Source organism: Oncorhynchus mykiss, chromosome 2, assembly GCF_057628025.1.
Source record: "Oncorhynchus mykiss isolate SJ-2025 chromosome 2, ASM5762802v1, whole genome shotgun sequence".
Taxonomy (NCBI): domain Eukaryota; kingdom Metazoa; phylum Chordata; class Actinopteri; order Salmoniformes; family Salmonidae; genus Oncorhynchus; species Oncorhynchus mykiss.
Window position 1 is genome coordinate 100,562,694 of NC_143023.1, and position 22,800 is coordinate 100,585,493.

General features: G+C 44.8%; 1 protein-coding gene across 2 annotated transcripts in view; it reads right to left on the minus strand.

Moving 5' to 3' along the window:
• Positions 1–391: 391 nt before the first annotated feature.
• The window catches only part of gas2a (growth arrest specific 2a), a 54,156-nt gene continuing 31,747 nt past the window's right edge, over positions 392–22,800 (minus strand). Inside the window, exons 3-9 of one of the 2 annotated variants that reach the window (XR_016490249.1) lie at positions 19,745–19,884; positions 12,527–12,668; positions 9,993–10,023; positions 9,514–9,577; positions 8,117–8,330; positions 7,538–7,645; positions 392–1,066 (exon numbers count right to left, since the gene is read on the minus strand). Coding sequence is in view for 1 of the 2 variants with exons in the window: in XM_036961156.2 (XP_036817051.2) it covers positions 857–1,066; positions 7,538–7,645; positions 8,117–8,330; positions 9,514–9,577; positions 12,527–12,668; positions 19,745–19,884 (878 nt within the window). In the remaining variant the exon portion in view is untranslated. The remainder of the gene's footprint in view (positions 1,067–7,537; positions 7,646–8,116; positions 8,331–9,513; positions 9,578–9,992; positions 10,024–12,526; positions 12,669–19,744; positions 19,885–22,800) is intronic. The other variant, XM_036961156.2, reaches the window with a different exon arrangement.

The following is a 22,800-nucleotide window of genomic DNA, read 5'->3' on the forward strand; positions in this document are numbered from 1 at the left end:
TTCTTGTTGCGGTAGTAGGCCACCACCACCATCCTCGCATTGCTCAAACTGATCCCCTTGGTTGAAGCGTCAGTTGACTTTTTGCTGCGGTAGTGTACGGCCATCTTTACTTCTTGTTGCGGTAGTAGGCGGCCATCTTTACTTCTTGTTGCGGTAGTAGGCGGCCATCTTTACTTCGTGTTGTGGTAGCAGGCGGCCATTTTTACTTCTTGTTGCGGTAGTAGGCGGCCAACTTTACTTCTTGTTGCGGTAGTAGGCGGCCAACTTTACTTCTTGTTGCGGCAGTAGGCGGCCATCTTTACTTCTTGTTGTGGTAGTAGGCGGCCATTTTTACTTTTTGTTGCGGTAGTAGGCGGCCATCTTTACTTCTTGTTGCGGTAGTAGGCGGCCATTTTTACTTTTTGTTGCGGTAGTAGGTGGCCATCTTTACTTCTTGTTGCGGTAGTAGGTGGCCATCTTTACTTCTTGTTGCGGTAGTAGGCGGCCATCTTTACTTCTTGTTGCGGTAGTAGGCGGCCATTTTTACTTTTTGTTGCGGTAGTAGGCGGCCATCTTTACTTCTTGTTGCGGTAGTAGGCGGCCATTTTTACTTTTTGTTGCGGTAGTAGGTGGCCATCTTTACTTCTTGTTGCGGTAGTAGGTGGCCATCTTTACTTCTTGTTGCGGTAGTAGGCCACCACCACCATCCTCGCATTGCTCAAACTGATCCCCTTGGTTGAAGCGTCAGTTGACTTTTTGCTGCGGTAGTGTACGGCCATCTTTACTTCTTGTTGCGGTAGTAGGCGGCCATCTTTACTTCTTGTTGCGGTAGTAGGCGGCCATCTTTACTTCTTGTTGCGGTAGTAGGCGGCCATCTTTACTTCTTGCTGCGGTAGTGTGCGGCCACCACCAAGTAGCTGTCTGGGGTGAGGTCCTTGGTATTGGGGGACTTGGGGGACATGGGAAAGGCCTTCCCCTCCACTCTGGAGATCTGGAGCATCCGACATGGGTCGTGTTTCAGCAGGTAGCTCTCAAAAGTCTCCCAGCCTCCTCCCACACGCACCATCACATGCTTGTTGTGTAACATCTAGGACAAGAAGAAGAAGATATTATTTCACGGTGTAGTACAAGGGTATTCAAATCCCAGCCCGGAGGTTCAGAGTACTGCTGGTGTTCTGTTCTACCTGATCATTCATTGCACTGACCTGATATCCCAGGACTAAACACAGACCTTGATTAGAGGGGAAGAATGCAAATCACAATGGGAATGGTCTTTGAGGTCCAGATTTAGTGTAGTAGATGGACATCTCTAGTAACTCACAGCTAGTACAATGGCTTTGTTTGATTCCTTTTCACTAATAAATGACTCCAAAACTAAACTACTGTAAACACTACTCCTGCTGCTACCGTCTGTAAGGTGGTACTACTGTAAACACTACTCCTTCTGCTACCTGCTACTGTCTGTAAGGTGGTACTACTGTAAACACAACTCCTGCTGCTACCGTCTGTAAGGTGGTACTACTGTAAACACTACTCCTTCTGCTACCTGCTACTGTCTGTAAGGTGGTACTACTGTAAACACTACTCCTGCTGCTACCTGCTCCTGTCTGTAAGGTGGTACTACTGTAAACACTAGTCCTGCTGCTACCGTCTAACGTGGTACTACTGTAAACACTAGTCCTGCTGCTACCGTCTGTAACGTGGTACTACTGTAAACACTAGTCCTGCTGCTACCGTCTAACGTGGTACTACTGTAAACACTACTCCTGCTGCTACCGTCTGTAACGTGGTACTACTGTAAACACTAGTCCTGCAGCTACCTGCTACCGTCTGTAACGTGGTACTACTGTAAACACTACTCCTTCTGCTACCTGCTACTGTCTGTGACATGGTACTACTGTAAACACTACTCCTTCTGCTACCTGCTACTGTCTGTAAGGTGGTACTACTGTAAACACTACTCCTGCCTACTACCTGCTACTGTCTGTAAGGTGGTACTACTGTAAACACTACTCCTTCTGCTACCTGCTACTGTCTGTGACATGGTACTACTGTAAACACTACTCCTTCTGCTACCTGCTACTGTCTGTAAGGTGGTACTACTGTAAACACTAGTCCTGCTGCTACTGTCTAAGGTGGTACTGCTGTAAACACTAATCCTGCTGCTACCGTCTAACATGGTACTCCTGTACGTTTTCCTGTGTTGGTTACCATGGCAACATATACACCAGACAAATAAATAGCGGGACAGAGAAATAAAAAAAGGCGCTATTTCCATATCCACAATGCGTTGTGATTCCATTAAACTACCTAGCTATCCTGCCGCTATCAATCCTCATTTACAGTAGAAGGTCTTCAGAGCCCAAGCTTTCAATCCAAGCAGTAATGAGTGCCTGCAGAAAGCCCCGTTTGACAGTGACAGGAAGTACCAGTTAACCCATGAAGTGTACGTGCATGGAGCGTGCTGCTGACTGTTGACATTAAAATGGCCAAATACAAACAGAACGTACTGTATATTAAATATGGCTACTGAATTCCAAGTCGACACTCAATCAAGCCTGAATGGCTAGTAGCAAGTTAGATTGTGTGGCCCATAGAATTACATATATAATTTAATAGGATATCTGTGGTATGGCCTGTCCTCTTCTATACACTATAGACAACACTCTCTTTCTCTCTCTCTCCTCCAGCAGCATAACACACATTTATAAGCCTCTTTAACAGAATCAATCAACAGGCCATTGGCAGGGCACTCGTTCCATGAATGTGTGCCCCCTCAGGCATTGTGACCAGGGACATAATGGGCTTTTGGCACAGAGGGCTTTTCAATCATGTCTCTATGGTGCTGGGAGACAGGGGGACCCAGCTAGGCCTGTACCCAGGAGAGAGCAAGGAGTCTGGGGGTGAACAAGTGTCCCGGTGGCCTGTTAGCAAAGCATTTTATTGAAGAAGAGAGACAGTGGAAAAAGAGAGGGAGAGTTGTTTTTTTTGGGTATCTGTATTTTACTTTACTATTTATATTTTTGACAACTTCAACTTTAACTTCACTACATTCCTAAATATAATAATGTACGGTGCCTCAGGAAAGTATTCAGACCCCTTGACTTTTCCCAAATGTTGTTACATTACAGCCTTATTCTAAAATTGATTAAATACAAAAAATGCCCCCAGCAATCTACACACAATACCCCATAATGACATCACAATACCCCATAATGACATCACAATACCCAATAATGACATCACAATACCCAATAATGACATCACAATACCCAATAATGACATCACAATACCCAATAATGACATCACAATACCCCATAATGACAATGTGAAAACAAGTTGTTAGAAATTTTTGCAAATGTATTAAAAATAAAAACAGAAACACCTTATTTACATAAGTATTCATACCCTTCGCTATGAGACTTGAAATTGAGCTCAGGTGCATCCTGTTTCCATTGATCGTCCTTGAGATGTTTCTACAACTTGATTTTAGTCCACCTGTGGTCAATTGGACATGATTTGGAAAGGCACACACCTGTCTATATAAGATCCCACAGCTAACAGTGTATGTCACAGCAAAAACCATGGCCATGAGGTCGAAGGCAGGATTGTGTCGAAGGCACAGATCTGGGGAAGGGTACCAAAACATTTCTGCAGCATTGAAGGTCCCCAAGAACACAGTGGCCTCTCTCATTCTTAAATGGAAGAAGTTTGGAACCACCAAGACTCTTCCTAGAGCTGGCCGCCCAGCCAAACTGAACGATCGGGGGGGAAGGCCTTGGTCAAGGAGATGACCAAGAACCTGATGGTCACTGACAGAGCTCTAGTTCCTCTGTGGAAATTGGAGAACCTTCCAGAAGGACAACAGACTCTGCAGCACTCCACCAATCAGGCACTTATAGTAGAGTGGCCAGACGGAAGCCACTCCTCAGTAAAAGGCACGACAGCCCGCTTGGAGTTTGCCAAAAGGCACCTAAACACTCTCAGACCATGAGAAACAAGGTTCTCTGGAGAGACCTGAAAATAACTGTGCAGCAACACTCCCCGTGCAACCTGACAGAGCTTGAGAGGGTCTGCAGAGAAGAATGAGAGAAACTCCACAAAAACAGGTGTGCCAAGCGTGTAGCGTCATACCCAAGAAGACTCGAAGGCTGTAATCACTGCCAAAGGTGCTTCAACAAAGTACTGAGTAAATGATCTGAATACTGATGGAAATGTGATATTTCAGTTGTTTTTGTGGGGATAAATGAGCAAAAAATGTCTAAACCTGCCTTTGCTTTGTCATTATGGGGTATTGTGTGTAGATTGATGAGGGGAAAAACGATGTAATCCGTTTTAAACTAAGGCTGTAACGTAACAAAATGTGGAAAAAGTCAAGGGGTCTGAATACTTTCTGACGGCACAGTACTTTTTTACTCCATTCATTTCCCCCAATAGTAGTCTTTACATTTTAAATGCTTAGCAGGGCAGATTTTTTTATATTTTTAATTCACACATTTATCAAGAGAACATCCCTGATCATCCATTCTGCCTCGATCTGGCAGACTCACTAAAGAAAATGGATTTGTTTGTAAACGATGTCTGAGTGTTGGAGTGTGCCCCTGGATATCCATTATTTTATGTATGTATATAATAATTGTGCCGTCTGGATTGCTTAATATAAGTAATTTGAAATGATTGATACTTTTACTTTGGATACTTAAAGGTGTACTATGCAGAAATCACACCACCATTTCCTGGTTGCTAAAATTTCTAATAGTTTGCCTAATTTCAGTTTGTGACAAAACAAGCAAGTATATTGTACAGAATCTAAACCGCTTTGAAATATATTTTGCATAAACAAAAATATTAATATTGTATTTAACTGTTTGAAGTACAAAACCGAAAGTAAAATACACAGAAACTAAACTTAAGAACGAGACGCATAGAAATAGCACACATAGAACACTTCTTAGACTTTCTTTCAATTGTGAATGACAGTTCTATAACTGACATTTCTATGTGAATTTGGTGGGTCGCCCAAAAAAAGTGACATATTGTAGCTTTAAATTTATTTTAGCAATTACATTTACCTGTGATACTTAATATAAGTAATATTCTAACTTTCATTTATATTTAAAACGGAATACTTTAGACATTTACTCAAGTAGTATTTTACTGGGTGACACCTTGACGTGAGTCATTCTCTTTACTTTTACTCAAGTATGACAATTGGGTACTTTTACCACCACCATTGCTAGCTGAGAACCAGAGTGAGATGGAGGTTCACACTTTCTGTGACTTACCAGGCAGCCCATATTGAGAGCACACAGAAACAGACGTTTCATTTCATCCAACACTCTAGAGTCCAAGAAGCTCATTCTTGGAATTGAACAGTCATGGACAAAGAAGAATCAAGACTCGTCTTCGTTGTGACTTGTCCTTGGTTGCTCAGCAACCCTTATGGATGGTTGAAAGAAACGTTGATCGTACAAAAGATGTCTGGGTTCCCCCTCTGAATAGTAGAAAACATTTTATTTAGGATATCTACTTGACAGCAGAGGGCACTATGGGAACAAACGGTTTATTTTAGACCCTGAACACTGGCCCATGTCCGTTAAAACCAGGCTAACATACAACCTTTCTCTTATTCTGCATTTGTGATCCTCAAAGAGCTATCCATCCAGAAACGGTGATACTGTGTGCTACCAGCAGGGGTCATTCTAGAGCGTATTGTCAGCCCTTGTTGACCTACAGTCCAGATCCTCCTTCAACAGCATTTTTAGACATGTGAATCCTGGTTGTGAATCCAAGATTCCAAGAGCACCAATGATACTTCACCAATCTGTATTTGTAAATAGACTTCATTTTTGCAAGGCAATTGTTTTGTAGCAAGGTCTGTTTGAGTTAGGGGCGGTAGGTAGCTTAGTGGTTAGAGTGTTGGGCCAGTAACTGAAAGGTTGCTGGATCGAATCCCCGAGCTGACAAGGTAAAATATCTGTCATTCTGCCCCTGAACAAGGCAGTTTAACCCCACTGTTCCTAGGCTGTTATTGTAAATCAGAATGTATTCTTAACTGACTTGTCTAGTTAAATAAATAGAAAGTTACAGTATTTATTTACATAAGAACATTTATATTTTATGTAAACGAGGAAACAATTAAGAATAAATACAAATCATGGCGATAGCTCATTGGCAAGAATAACGGCATATACATTATCGTAGAGTATCTTAGTGTTTTAGAAAAAGGGCTATTCTAACCCTAACCCTAACCCTCCTAACCCTAACCCTAACAACCCTAACCCTAACCTAACCCTAACCCTTCTCACCCTAACCCTAATCCTTCTAACCCTAACCCTTCTAACCCTAACCCTAACCCTTCTAACCCTAACCCTAACCCTTCTAACCCTAACCCTTCTAACCCTAACCCTTCTAACCCTAACCCTTCTAACCCTAACCCTTCTAACCCTAACCCTAATGTATTATTTATCAAGCCTGTTGATCCTGAGGGCTCTCTTTTTTCCCCCCCGAACCCCATCAACCCTGGCTGGCCCATAGAGGTAAGAAAGAGGAGTCTAGATGGATATAAACTTCTTTTTTTTTAAAGCATGGATAATACAAAGAGGAGTTCTCTTTCCATCTCTATGGTGCCACAGGAGACAGACACAGACATAGTTGGAATACCATCACCAGTAAATGAAGCCTCAAAGCAGCAGAGGAGTTGCTACCAGCAGGGACAATGGACGCCTGTCATCCACACAGTCAGGCAGTCCAAATAACAACACACTGCTGTGTGTGTGTGTGTGTGTGTGTGTGTGTGTGGTGTGTGACTCAGTTCACATTGAGATGAGAAACGTTATTGTTGTTGAACTGAAAACCTCATATAACTCCAACCTGGATTAAAAAATGTAAAAAAAATCCTGCCAAAAGTGAAAGGTCAATTAACAACAAATTCCTGGAAAAACGTGGGTCAGCCAAAATCCAGACTCATACAATTCAGACTCATAAAATCCAGACTCATAAAATTCAGACTCATCAAATCCAGACTCATAAAATTCAGACTCATCAAATCCAGACTCATAAAATTCAGACTCATCAAATCTCAGAACAAGGAGGAAAGAGTGGGTTTGTTATGAGGACAGAATTGGCTGTCATTCAACAGCCATCTATTAGTCATCAATGGTCTATGGTCCCAGAGGACACTGAGGAGCAATGGACCTGAGTAAGTAAGAAAGTATTTCTGTACAATCCGTATTCATATCTGCCATGTCAATATAATATTCACAGCAATATGAAACGCCACAACCCCAGTATAAATCACTTACAGTACAAGCCAGCCATGTGCAAAATTATTGACACCAGATTTCAACACTTCAGATTTGACCCCACCGAACCCAAAACATTTGGTCAAAGATATTTTGGCAGGCACAGTCCAAGCCCAATTTAAAGTCCAGCTGCTGTTAACTATGTGGCTGAGTCGTAATGCAACTAGAAATTCATGTTACAAAAAAAAAACAAAAAAAACATGGCGTTTGTGCCAGAGAAAGTGAGTAAAAAGATGAGGAGGGTTGGCACACACCCGGATGAAGAGCATCTTCTCCCCGACGCGATAGCGGCCCTGAGCCTGTCTCTCCACACAGAATTTATTGGGACACTTGCAGGGAGGCTCCTCAAAGATATGCTTCACCTGAGACGCACACATGCACAAACAAACATCATTAGATTAGTAGGGAGGTCAATCCAACAACCCTCCCCAAATTCCTGGTAATATTCATACATTCCTGGTAATCCCCATACATTCCTGGTAATCCCCATAAATTCCTGGTAATCCCCATAAATTCCTGGTAATCCTCATAAATTCCTGGTAATCTTCATAAATTCTTGGTAATCCTCATAAATTCCTGGTAATCCTCATAAATTCCTGGTAATCCTCATAAATTCCTGGTAATCCTCATAAATTCCTGGTAATCCTCATAAATTCCTGGTAATCCTCATAAATTCCTGGTAATCCTCATAAATTCCTGGTAATCCTCATAAATTCCTGGTAATCCTCATAAATTCCTGGTAATCCTCATAAATGCCTGGTAATCCTCATAAATTGAAAACGTAATTCAACGTAATTTCATGACATTGTGTTGACCTTGTGTACCCTACTCACAGCCTCATCCAGCAGCTTCCCTGTGCTCTTCTTGCTAGACGACAAGCACTTGGTTGGAGAGGGGAATGGAGAGGTTGGAGAGGGGGATGGGGGGTTTGGAGAAGGGGATGGAGAGAGAGATTGGGAGGGAGAGACAGGTGAGGGTAGCGATACTTTCTCCTCCTGTTCTATCTCCTTCTCCAGCTTGATAAGCCCCGGAGGCTCCACGTTGTACCTAAAGATAATAGGACAACAGTTTACATGAAGGTATACATTATAGTGGCCTAGGGTCAAATACATTATAGTGGCCTGGGGTCAAATACATTATAGTGGCCTGGGGTCAAATACATTATAGTGGCCTGGGGTCAAATACATTAGTGGCCTTGGCTCAAATACATTATAGTGGCCTTGGCTCAAATACATTATAGTGGCCTGGGCTCAAATACATTATAGTGGCCTGGGCTCAAATACATTATAGTGGCCTGGGCTCAAATACATTATAGTGGCCTGGGCTCAAATACATTATAGTGGTCTGGAGTCAAATACAGTACAGTGGTCTAGGGTGAAATACATTATAATGCCCTGGGGTCAAATACATTATAGATGACGCTGGGCCAATTGTGTGCCGACATGTGGGACTCCCAATCACGGCTGGTTGTGATACAGCCTGGAATCAAACCAGGGTCTGTAATGACGTCTCTAGCACTGAGATGCAGTGCCTTAGACCGCTCCACCACTCGGGAGCTAGGGTGGTCTGAGGATCAAATATATTACAGTGATCTAGGGTGGTTTGGGGTCAAATACATTATAATGGCCTGGGGTCAAATATATTGCAGTGGCCTAGAGTGGTCTGGGGTCAAATCATGTATACCTCTGCATCATGGGGTTGAATTTCAGCACACTAGTCATATGTACCACTGCAGCATGGGGTTGAATCTGGCCCACTGCTATTTCAGCGCAGTCTCTCCTCTTTCTCTCTGCTCCATACCATAAACTAATAAAAAACATGAGCTGGCGCACACCCAGGGAATTTTTATTTATTTAAAAAGGTGCTGACTAACGGCGAATAAACTATAAGCTATGAAAAATAGAGTCACACACTCTCTCTCTCTCTATATATATATATACAAACTACCAGTAATGTATTGGGTAAATCATCCAACGTTTCAGTATTCCTGTGACTTCTTCTGTACAATAAACTACAAATATGTTAGGAGAGGGACTACCCCACTCCTTTTGAATGATTTCTTTGCAAAATCATTTCTAAAGAGAATATAATCAAAGGATAATTAAACTTCTACTTGTAATATATAATGCACATACAAATTCAATTAAAATTGAAAGCTTTTTAAGTGAATAATTTAAATCAAGGCGAAGAGGGGAAAATCCCTTACGGGAAAGAGGGGAAGATCCCTTACCGAGACGCTATCCTTCCCAGCTGTAGGAGACAGAGGCATACTTCCCGTGGCTGTTTGTGAAGAACTAAGGGGGAGAAATACATGGAAAAGAGTGCATGATCTTCACTGTGTTCCTTTACAACACATCTCAATTACAGGGTGGTAATATTATCCCTGTCACATTGAAACTTGCGTTAAAGTGATGTGGGAAAGTGGTTTTAATAAAACACTCTTACGCACATGCCAGTGGGTATAGAGAAAATGAGAAGTGTTCTTTGTGATAAGTGGTGATTGAGTTATTGATATTGGTGTGTTAGCGTGAGGTGAACATAAGTGTGAGCTCAAAACAGCTACAGAAATTTTTGTTTTTGAAGATCAACAAGCAGCAATTTCACAAAAGACTAAACTACATGAAATAATGTGCCAGGCAGTAAGATGATTGATGGGCATGTGACGTGACACAGCACACCATGCATCATGACAGCAATAGTTCTCCAAACCTGTTGTCGTATGCTACACCGTGATGATGCACTTTTCAATCCATCACAGAAGAAGGAAAATAAGGGGAAAGAGAGGGAACAGGATAGTTAGCTAGCTACCCTGTTGTCACGCACGGTGCTTGTGTGACCACACTAACTAGTCTTGGATGGACAATCAAGTTCCATTCTATTCATATTACATTCTAATAAATTATAGTCTAATTAGTAAGTTATCCATCATTTCACCTAAATAAAATGTCTAAGGGGGCCAGCTGGTTGGGGTTGAAAGTAGAGAAGAATAAACCAATCGTTAGCCAGAAAACTGACAAGGAGAGAAAAACAGAAGAATCGTCTGTACCTCCTACCGCTGACACGGCCTTATCACTCTGGTTTAATAGGTATTAACTGTCTGCATTTTGCTGCTGCACCCTAGGTAGAGTAGCTGCTGCCTTGACAGGAACTAATGGGGATCCATAATAAACCCCAGGAAGAGTAGCTGCTGCCTTGGCAGGAACTAATGGGGATCCATAATAAACCCCAAGAAGAGTAGCTGCTGCCTTGACAGGTACTAATGGGGATCCATAATAAACTCTAGGAAGAGTAGCTGCTGCCTTGACAGGAACTAATGGGGATCCATAATAAACCCCAGGAAGAGTAGCTGCTGCCTTGACAGGAACTAATGGGGATCCATAATAAACCCCAGGAAGAGTAGCTGCTGCCTTGACAGGAACTAATGGGGATCCATAATAAACCCCAGGAAGAGTAGCTGCTGCCTTGACAGGAACTAATGGGGATCCATAATAAACCCCAGGAAGAGTAGCTGCTGCCTTGACAGGTACTAATGGGGATCCATAATAAACCCCAGGAAGAGTAGCTGCTGCCTTGACAGGAACTAATGGGGATCCATAATAAACCCCAGGAAGAGTAGCTGGTGCCTTGACAGGAACTAATGGGGACCCATAATAAACCCCAGGAAGAGTAGCTGCTGCCTTGACAGGAACTAATGGGGACCCATAATAAACCCCAGGAAGAGTAGCTGCTGCCTTGACAGGAACTAATGGGGATCCATAATAAACCCCAGGAAGAGTAGCTGCTGCCTTGACAGGAACTAATGGGGACCCATAATAAACCCCAGGAAGAGTAGCTGCTGCCTTGACAGGAACTAATGGGGATCCATAATAAACCCCAGGAAGAGTAGCTGCTGCCTTGACAGGAACTAATGGGGATCCATAATAAACCCCAGGAAGAGTAGCCGCTGCCTTGGCAGGAACTAATGGGGATCCATAATAAACCCCAGGAAGAGTAGCTGCTGCCTTGATAGGAACTAATGGGTATCCATAATAAACCCCAGGAAGAGTAGCTGCTGCCTTGACAGGAACTAATGGGGATCCATAATAAACCCCAGGAAGAGTAGCTGCTGCCTTGGCAGGAACTAATGGGGATCCATAATAAACCCCAGGAAGAGTAGCTGCTGCCTTGACAGGAACTAATGGGGATCCATAATAAACCCCAGGAAGAGTAGCTGCTGCCTTGACAGGAACTAATGGGGATCCATAATAAACCCCAGGAAGAGTAGCTGCTGCCTTGGCAGGAACTAATGGGGATCCATAATAAACCCCAGGAAGAGTAGCTGCTGCCTTGGCAGGAACTAATGGGGATCCATAATAAACCCCAGGAAGAGTAGCTGCTGCCTTGACAGGAACTAATGGGGATCCATAATAAACCCCAGGAAGAGTAGCTGCTGCCTTGGCAGGAACTAATGGGGATCCATAATAAACCCCAGGAAGAGTAGCTGCTGCCTTGGCAGGAACTAATGGGGATCCATAATAAACACAAATACATAACTTTGCCCTACTTTCTCTCTCTCCAGCTAGCTAACGCCACACTGTCTGTCTTCTCTCACTTTCACTCTGTGTTTCCTGGGACGTTCTGTACAGCGAACGACTGTTTAAAATCCACATAACTGTTCATATCATTCGTCTGGTAAGCCAAGACAGTCACGGCGTTCTCTGAACATAGCCTGCTGTCCAAGTGGGTATTGTGTGAAGTCAGGGTATTGTGGGTGGAGTCTGTGGACAACAGAAGAGGAGCTTGTGTACGAGGAGAGGAGAGGAGAGGAGATGCCTTTGTGTCTCTCTCTCTCTGCATCCCACCAGTCAGTCCACCACCCATAGACGGCAGTCTATCCTCCTCCCTGGAAGTGCTGCTGACAGCCTGAGGTAGATCCGGACAAGGCCACATTTAGTGTGACTTGCTTCAGAAGTCACATATTCCAATCTTCAACTTATTTGAGACGTATTATAGTTATTATTATTGGGCCATATTTATTAAAGGAAACTGAAACTTGATTATCTGTGACCAGAGTGGTGTACTGTTCTCACCAGGGTTTGTGGGTTAATTCCATTTCAATTGAGTGAATTCATGACACTTCCAAAGGCAGTGTTCTAGAACCTAATGAGTGGTCATTGAGATTCTCCGCAATTTGTTCTGTTGTGTTCTAGCTTGAAAGAATCAAAACGGAGCATTAATGCAAACTGACATACATCCGTACTCACCCAGTCCCTCAGACTCAAACAGGCAGGTCTCTCCCACCCCCACCTGACGACACCAGGTCAGGAAGTTAGCTGTGTTGTCCCTGGCGAAGAAGGACCCGGAGGGAGCGCTGGCACGACACGGGATCCTCCGGCATGGGATGGCCTGGTGGAGGGAGACATTAGAAGAAAATAGATTCCTTTGTGTGAGAAATGGAAGTGCCCCTAGGTGGAAGGAGAGGTCAGAGGTTACAATGGCAGTGAAGACACATTAGGAAGAGAGAAACATTTACATTTTAGTCATTATCCAAACTTACCATAGTGAGTTCATACATTGTCATACTTTGCCCTGTACTGGTCCCCCATGGGAATCAAACCCACAACTCTGGCATTTGCAAGCTCCATCCTCTACCAACTGAGCCACACGGGACCCCAACCATCAACCACAATATCAGTTGGTGCTATTTGTGAATAGCAACTTATTAATACAAAAGCAACGTCACAGAGAATTGTCTCGACGGATATCCTAGAGGGTGGAGAGGTGGACCAGCAGCCCTCCATCCAGGGATGCTGTACCCTGACTGACCCTGTACCTCTCAACGTGTGTGTCTGAGGGCGAAAGGAAACAAGGGCTGTTTCTGTTTTCATCAAATGGACAATAAAATATCTATTGTATTCTCAACAGAACAGCAAGGCTGTGATAGTGATATTCTGTAATGATTTATCCCCAAAGACAAGGGGGGGGGGGGGGGGTGGGGGGGAAGATTTTCAGACTGTGACCACAAACTGTTGCTACATGGCCAACTTCAGGCCCAACAGAAGTTGGTCGGACTTCATTGTTCCTTTCAGAGAAAAGACAGTCCTTGTTAATTCACTCAGTCTCTGACCGAATCTGAGCTTCCCATCCCCCAACCCCCAGTCAGTTGGGTTCCCATCAGAACACACCATAACACATAACCATCTACCCCCATAGACTTATGTCCCTAGTACATATGCCACCTGTCTTTTTCAGATTTGTTCTCCATATGTTGAGGGGCTCTGGTTTCAGCTCTGGTTCGAGGAACTTTTCCTTTCGCAGATCAATATTGGGCTAGACTACTACTGCACCAGGCCTGGTCTGGTATGGGAGAGAGGAATGAAGGAGGGGAGGAGGAGGAGGGGAGGGAGTGCTAGACTACTACTGCACCAGGCCTGGTCTGGTATGGGAGAGAGGAATGAGGGGGATGGAGGGGAGGAAGTCTAGACTACTACTGCACCAGGCCTGGTCTGGGAGAGAGGGATGGAGGGGAGGAGGTCTAGACTACTACTGCACCAGGCCTGGTCTGGGAGAGAGGGATGGAGGGGAGGAGTTCTAGACTACTACTGCACCAGGCCTGGTCTGGGAGAGAGGGATGGAGGGGAGGAGGTCTAGACTACTACTGCACCAGGCCTGGTCTGGGAGAGAGGGATGGAGGGGAGGAGGTCTAGACTACTACTGCACCAGGCCTGGTCTGGGAGAGAGGGATGGAGGGGAGGAGGTCTAGACTACTACTGCACCAGGCCTGGTCTGGGAGAGAGGGATGGAGGGGAGGAGGTCAAGACTACTACTGCACCAGGCCTGGTCTGGGAGAGAGGGATGGAGGGGAGGAGGTCTAGACTACTACTGCACCAGGCCTGGTCTGGGAGAGAGGGATGGATGGGAGGAGGTCTAGACTACTACTGCACCAGGCCTGGTCTGGGAGAGATGGGTGGAGGGGAGGAGGTCTAGACTACTACTGCACCAGGCCTGGTCTGGGAGAGAGAAATGGGGGGAGCAGGGGTGGAGGAGGAGGAGGGGAGGAGGAGAGGAGGAGGGGAGGAGGGCTAGACTACTACTGCACCAGGCCTGGTCTGGGAGAGAGGGATGGAGGGGAGGAGGTCTAGACTACTACTGCACCAGGCCTGGTCTGGGAGAGAGGGATGGAGGGGAGGAGGTCTAGACTACTACTGCACCAGGCCTGGTCTGGTCTGGGAGAGAGGGATGGAGGGGAGGAGGTCTAGACTACTACTGCACCAGGCCTGGTCTGGGAGAGAGGGATGGAGGGGAGGAGGTCTAGACTACTACTGCACCAGGCCTGGTCTGGGAGAGAGGGATGGAGGGGAGGAGGTCTAGACTACTACTGCACTAGGCCTGGTCTGGGAGAGAGGGATGGAGGGGAGGAGGTCTAGACTACTACTGCACCAGGCCTGGTCTGGTATGGGAGAGAGGGATGGGGGGAGCAGGGGCGGAGGAGGAGGAGGGGAGGAGGGGAGGAGGAGAGGAGGAGGGGAGGAGGGGAGGAGGGCTAGACTACTCCACCAACAGGTCTGGTCTGGTATGGTCTGACTTGAGGATCAAATGACACTTGAGGCTCCACACAGGCAGCAGCCCCCCACCAAACCTGGGTTCAAATACGATTTGAAAATCTATTCAAAATGATGGATCTGTGCTTGATTGAGTTTTCCTGGCTCGATGGAAGCAATTAAATAGTTCCAAAACCGCAATAGGGACTCCAGGCAGGCTTAAGCAAATGCGTAAAGTATTTTAACAATTTCGAATAATATTTGAACCCAGGTTTAAGGTCTGCCCCCCCCCCCCCCCCCCCCCCCCCCCCCCCCCCCCCCACACGATGAGGTAGATTTATGCTCCTCGCTATGGTTTAATACAGGATGTGTGCGTCTCCGAGCCGAGAGAAAGAAAATCGTCCCTAATGGCACCCGATTCCCTATATAGTGCACTACCTTTGACTGGCTCTATATAGGGAATACAGTGCCATTTGGGATGCAGACAAAGAAAGGTACAATGAGGTCATGGTGGAAAAAATGCAGTGTTTTCTTTCATTCCAGGCTCTTCTAGTTGGCTCCTCTCTGGGAGGGACTCTCTGCCTTTCTCCTTTCATTCCAGGCTCTTCTAGTTGGCTCCTCTCTGGGAGGGACTCTCTGCCTTTCTCCTTTCATTCCAGTCTCTTCTAGTTGTCTCCTCTCTGGGAGGGACTCTCTGCCTTTCTCCTTTCATTCCAGGCGCTTCTAGTTGGCTCCTCTCTGGGAGGGACTCTCTGTCTTTCTCCTTTCATTCCAGGCTCTTCTAGTTGTCTCCTCTCTGGGAGGGACTCTCTGCCTTTCTCCTTTCATTCCAGGCTCTTCTAGTTGGCTCCTCTCTGGGAGGGACTCTCTGCCTTTCTCCTTTCATTCCAGGCTCTTCTAGTTGTCTCCTCTCTGGGAGGGACTCTCTGCCTTTCTCCTTTCATTCCAGGCTCTTCTAGTTGGCTCCTCTCTGGGAGGGACTCTCTGCCTTTCTCCTTTCATTCCAGGCTCTTCTAGTTGGCTCCTCTCTGGGAGGGACTCTCTGCCTTTCTCCTTTCATTCCAGTCTCTTCTAGTTGTCTCCTCTCTGGGAGGGACTCTCTGCCTTTCTCCTTTCATTCCAGGCTCTTCTCGTTGGCTCCTCTCTGGGAGGGACTCTCTGCCTTTCTCCTTTCATTCCAGGCTCTTCTAGTTGGCTCCTCTCTGGGAGGGACTCTCTGCCTTTCTCCTTTCATTCCAGGCTCTTCTAGTTTGGAGCAGGTTGGAGCAGGTTGGAGCGGTTTGGAGCGGGTTGGAGCGGTTTGGAGCAGGTTGGAGCGGTTTGGAGCAGGTTGGAGCGGTTTGGAGCAGGTTGGAGCAGTTTGGAGCAGGTTGGAGCAGGTTGGAGCGGGTTGGAGCGGTTTGGAGCGGGTTGGAGCTGTTTGGAGCGGGTTTGGAGCAGGTTGGAGCAGGTTGGAGCGGGTTGGAGCGGGTTTGGAGCGGGTTGGAGCGGTTTGGAGCAGGTTGGAGCGGTTTGGAGCGGGTTTGGAGCAGGTTGGAGCAGGTTGGAGTGGTTTGGAGCGGGTTGGAGCGGGTTTGGAGCAGTTTGGAGCGGTTTGGAGCAGGTTGGAGCGGTTTGGAGCGGGTTGGAGCAGGTTGGAGCGGTTTGGAGCGGTCTTCTCTGTCTTCTCTGTATTTTAGGATAACTGGGCCTTTTAAAACTAAACTGTTCTGAATCTGAGTAGAGATAACTGGGCCTTTTAAAACCAAACTGTTCTGAGTCTGAGCAGAGATGACTTTTAAAAGTAATAATTTAAAAATAATTGCAGGAGACATTGTGTAACGTCAGATTGTTTAAATGAAATAAAATAAAAAGCCCGGTGAAATAATGAATTGACAAGTCCTGGAGAGAAATTGGCCCCAGGTATCCTGTGTAACTCAGGTATAAGTAATAAGCCTGAACTGACTGACGGGCTGGGCTGACTGGCTATCTGGCTGACTGGCTGGCTGGCTATCTGCCTGACTGGCTGGCTATCTGGCTGACTGGCTAGCTGACTGGCTGACTGACTAGCTGGCTAACTGACTGGCTGACTGACTGGCTGGCTGACTGGCTAGCTGTCTGACTGGCCGGCTGACTGGCTAGCTGGCTGACTGCCTTTTAAGTCCAGTCTCTATCCAAACATGATCTATTGACCTCAGAGATACAAATATTTTTCCCCCTATTTTCTTTTAGGGGGAGTGAACATAATTTCTAGGTCAGACAAGCCCAAATAAACCCAAACCATTTTCTCCAGAGTTCCTGTCTCTGCCTCTCTCTCTCCCTCCCCCTCTCCCTCAGTATCTCCCTCCCTCCCTCCCTTTCTCTCTCTTTCCCAGATCAATAGACTGCTCTATATTCACAAGGGGCCTCCCTATGGCAATTGACCTCAAGTATTTCCACACATCTGTGCTGCTAGCTGATCTACTCACACCAGCATCAGGAGACCCACCACAAGAAGCCCTGTAACAGACTACCACCAGCATCAGGAGACCCACCACCACCAGCCCTGTAACAGACTCTACCAGCCTCAGGAGACCCACCACCAGCCCTGTAACAAACTACCACCAGCATCAGGAGACCCACCACCAGCCCTGTAACAGACTACCACCAGCATCAGGAGACCCACCACCAGCAGCTCTGTAATAGACTCTCACCAGCATCAGGAGACCCACCACCAGCAGCTCTGTAATAGACTACAACCAGCATCAGGAGACCCACCACCAGCAGCTCTGTAATAGACTACCACCAGCATCAGGAGACCCACCACAAGAGTGCAAAAGTGTTTGCACTTTTGCAAGCTGTATTCTATTTCTAGATTCTATTGGTTCCAACCAGTATTCTATTTCTAGATTATATTGGTTCCAACCTGTATTCTATTTCTAGATTCTATTGGTTCCATCCTCTATTCTATTTCTAGATTCTATTGGTTCCAACCTGTATTCTATTTCTAGATTCTATTGGTTCCATCCTCTATTCTATTTCTAGATTATATTGGTTCCATCCTCTATTCTATTTCTAGATTCTATTGGTTCCATCCTCTATTCTATTTCTAGATTCTATTGGCTCCATCCTTTATTCTATTTCTAGATTCTATTGACTCCATTACAACAGGCAAGCTCATTCAAGCCCACCTAAATGACTCCAAATTATTTCAAATACTATTTGAACACTATTGAAAATGTACAATGTAAACTTCATGCTTGGTGTATTTCACATCAACGATTCTAACAAAATTAACCCGTTTCTGTCATTAGTTTCGTATGAAACAGCATGGTCGGAGTTTTACAAGCTATACACTACCTTCCTATACAGTTTAACAAGCTATACACTACACCTTCCCATACAGTTATTCTCACTCTAACCTCCAGCATGTGGCCTCTACTCAAATATGGGGCCCCATAATGGGGACAGCTTGTACCAATAGCTATTATATACAGCCATGGTATGACATACCAAAGACCTTGCAGAAACAGACTTACTTAAATACCTTTAAAAGAGACATTTTGCCGAAGACTCACTAATCACAAAACTGGCCTATCGGGTCATGAAATATACTGCAGGACTACTAGTCTCTTATGTGAAGGTTAGCGAATTGGCTTTCAGCTGGCATAAGAACTGATTGCAGTTCAGCTGGCATAAGAACTGATTGCAGTTCAGCTGGCATAAGAACTGATTGCAGTTCAGCTGGCATAAGAACTGATTGCAGTTCAGCTGGCATAAGAACTGATTGCAGTTCAGCTGGCATAAGAACTGATTGCAGTTCAGCTGGCATAAGAACTGATTGCAGTTCAGCTGGAATAAGAACTGATTGCAGTTCAACTGGAATAACAACTGATTGCAGTTCAACTGGAATAACAACTGATTGCAGTTCAGCTGGAATAACAACTGATTGCAGTTCAACTGGAATAACAACTGATTGCAGTTCAGCTGGAATAACAACTGATTGCAGTTCAGCTGGAATAACAACTGATTGCAGTTCAGCTGGAATAACAACTGATTGCAGTTCAGCTGGAATAACAACTGATTGCAGTTCAGCTGGAATAACAACTGATTGCAGTTCAGCTGGAATAACAACTGATTGCAGTTCAGCTGGATGAAGTGGTTTGGATACCGATACTGTTTTACATGTTTAACAAAAAAATAATTTAAAAAAATGGTTAAATAATCTCTCTAACCACAGACTAATATTATGTCTAGGTTTCAGATAGGCTAACTATGAACACTGTCCTGTGTAATCATAGATTGGCTAAACATGGAACACCGTCCTGTGGTATTCTAGAAGCTTTCACATCCAAAGCAATATCCTGATTTTTAATCTGAAGATCTCTGAGGTTTTTTCCACAATGACATTACATGAGCCTGGTTGTAATCTTAATATTCTGATTCAAATTATTTTATTTTAAGGATTATATTCCAAGGTGGCGGTTAGTTCATGAATAACTAAATAAATAAATAAATAAAGATTAGCACTGCATGGGACAACCTAGCCTCAACTAAATTAGTCTTGTTTTCACCACTATGATTCTTAACCTGGTTCCAGATCTGTTAGTGCTGTCTGGCCACTTTCATGGTCATTGGCATATCAAACCAACAAACCAACCAACCACAGGAGTTGGCTATAAGGCACAAACAGATCAGGACTCGTAAGCAAAAAGCATCTCAGATTATTAAGTGCTGATCTAGGATCAGGTTCCCCCCTGTCCACATAATGCTATTCATTATGATTTAAAAAGGCAAAACTGATAATCCTATGTCAGCACTTTTAGTTTGAGACCCCAGACTAGATCCCGGCCTTGGTTTTTTTTCTGCTCCGGTGTAGGTTCCCCCAAAGCTTTGCCGTTTTCCCGGGACCAGCCACCATTGGTTCTGATTTATGATTCGGGTCAGCGTGATAGTGTGAAAAGGGCATAGGTTTCTCAGTACCTTTCCATTGCCAAGAGGCAGTTCTCCATGGTTCTGAGTCTGGTTCTGCTTGAACTTCTCCTGTAGCGTCTCAGCCAGCTGGCACAGCAGGAAGCCATTGTCCAAACGCTCCATGAAGCTCTCTGCTGTGATCTCCAGACCTGGGGTGGAGAGGGATGTGGAGGGAAGGAGACCCATTAAATATATGATTTTTCATTACGAGCCCATTATATACAGTGGGGCAAAAAAGTATTTAGTCAGCCACCACTTGTGCAAGTTCTCCCACTTAAAAATATGAGAGAGGCCTGTAATTTTCATCATAGGTACACTTCAACTATGACAGACAAAATGAGTAAAACAATTCCAGAAAATCACATTTTAATGAATTGATTTGCAAATAATATATTTACAACTTTTGAACGGTAGTATACTGTTCAAAAGATTGGGTTCACTTATGTCCACATTTCTTGTCCATTAAAATAACATGACATTGATCAGAAATACAATGTAGACATTGTTAATGTTGTAAATGACTGTTGTAGCTGGAAACGGGTGATTTAAAAAAATAATAATATCTACATAGGCGTACAGAGGCCCATTATCAGCAACCATCACTCCTGTGTTCCAATGGCACGTTGTGTTAGCTAATCCAAGCTTATCATTTTAAAAGTCTAATTTATCATTAGAAAACCCTTTTGCAATTATGTTAGCACAGCTGAAAATTGTTGTTCTGCTTAAAGAAGCAATAAAACTGGCCTTCTTTAGACTAGTTGAGTATCTGGAGCATCAGCATTTGTGGGTTCGATTACAGGCTCAAAATGGCCAGAAACAAAGAACTTTCCTCTGAAACTCGTCAGTCTATTTTTGTTCTGAGAAATGAAGGCTGTTCCATGTGAGAAATTGCCAACAAACTGAAGATCTGTGTACTACTCCCTTCACAGAACAGCGCAAACTGGCTCTAACCATAGAAAGAGGAGTGAGAGGCCCCGGTGCACAACTGAGCAAGAGGACAAGTACATTAGAGTGTCTAGTTAAATAGTACCCTCAAAACACCAGTCTCAAAGTCAACAGTGGAGAGGCGACTCCGGGATGCTGGCCTTCTAGGCAGAGTTGTAAAGAAAAAGCCATATCTCAGACTGGCCAATAAATATAAAAAGATTAAGATGGGCAAAAGAACACAGACACTGGACAGAGGAACTCTGCCTCTCGGAGTCGCCTCTTCACTGTTGACGTCGAGACTGGATCTTTAACCCGGAGATAATTAAGAGCCCAAGTATGTCGTGTTGGTAAAGCCTATCAGATAATGGTGAAGAAATGTAAGATGACAGTAGCCCACAGTTCCTAAAGCATGTGTGACTGAAAACACTGTACGTCATAAGAGAGAGCAACAAAGACACAGTCTGACTGATAGTAAGGCCATATGAGCAGCCCATAGACCTAGCATGCTGCATAACATGACAGTCAGACTAATACAGGCCAGGGGCCATCTGATTCTGCACAGCATTGATACACTCTCCAGAGATCACACACACACACATACACACACACACACACACACACACACACACACACACACACACACACACACACACACACACACACACACACACACACACACACACACACACACACACACACACACACACACACACACACACACACACACACACACACACACACACACACACAGAGAGAGATCAACATGTGGTATTTCTAGTTGACTGGCATCCAGACGACCATTCCTTCTTAGTTAGATCATTCTGACTGCAATAGGAGGTGGCGGGGGGGCGTCTAACTGTGGAAAAGAAACCAGGGGGATTTCTGTCTTCATCTATTTTTCTTTTGGTAGAGGGAGGAGAGGGCTGGAGAAGGAGGAGGGGGGTTAGGGTTTGGTAGATGGGAGGAGGGGGCTGGAGGAGAAGGAGGGGAGGTGGGTTCAGGGGTTTTAATGAGTTCCAAATGTTGTAATTGATCCCAGAGGATGGAGGGAGAGACAGGGAGATGGAGAGAGAGAGAGAGAGAACTTGGGAAATACCCTATATTCCTGCCTTATTCTTATTCAACACTTTCTATTAACTATCCTTTATAAACCATACATCATTAGAAAATAAATACTGTTAACAAATTATTTATAAATGTTGTTAAAGATTAGTACATTATTAGCAACTATATTAGTTAGTTAAACATTCATGTAAATACATTTACTAATAATGTAGAAATGATTTGTTAATATTTAGTTAATTATTTACTAATGAAATATACCTGGCTTATAAAGCCTAGCTTATTATAAAGTGTTATCGTCCCCTCCCTCATCAGAGAACTGCTGCTCTGAGATTTACATTTTTTATTTAACCTTTATTTAACTAGGCAAGTCAGATAAGGAGAACAGTGGGTTAACTGCCTTGTTCATGGACAGATTTTTACCTTGTCAGTTCTGGGATTCGATCCAGCAACCTTTCGGTTACTGGCCCAATGCTCTAACCACTAGGCTACCTGCCGCGCCAAAGTACAAATATTATATGTCTTGTTTATTGTGGCCTTTTCAAACATATCTACAGTATTAAGAACAACAACAAAAAACACTTTTAAGTGAGAAGTAGGCATGGGTCTGAAGCCGAAAAAGAAAGGAAATTCACGAGCACCACAACGCCTACCACCCCCATGCTCTACCAAGGTTTCCCAGCACCACAACGCGTACCTCCCCCATGCTCTACCAAGGTTTTCCAGCACCACAACACGTACCTCCCCCATGCTCTACCAAGGTTTTACAGCACCACAACGCGTACCTCCCCCATGCTCTACCAAGGTTTCCCAGCACCACAACACGTACCTCCCCCATGCTCTACCAAGGTTTCCCAGCACCACAACACGTACCTCCCCCATGCTCTACCAAGGTTTCCCAGCACCACAACACGTACCTCCCCCATGCTCTACCAAGGTTTCCCAGCACCACAACGCGTACCTCCCCCATGCTCTACCAAGGTTTCCCAGCACAACAACACGTACCTCCCCCATGCTCTACCAAGGTTTCCCAGCACCACAACGCGTACCTCCCCCATGCTGTACCAAGGTTTCCC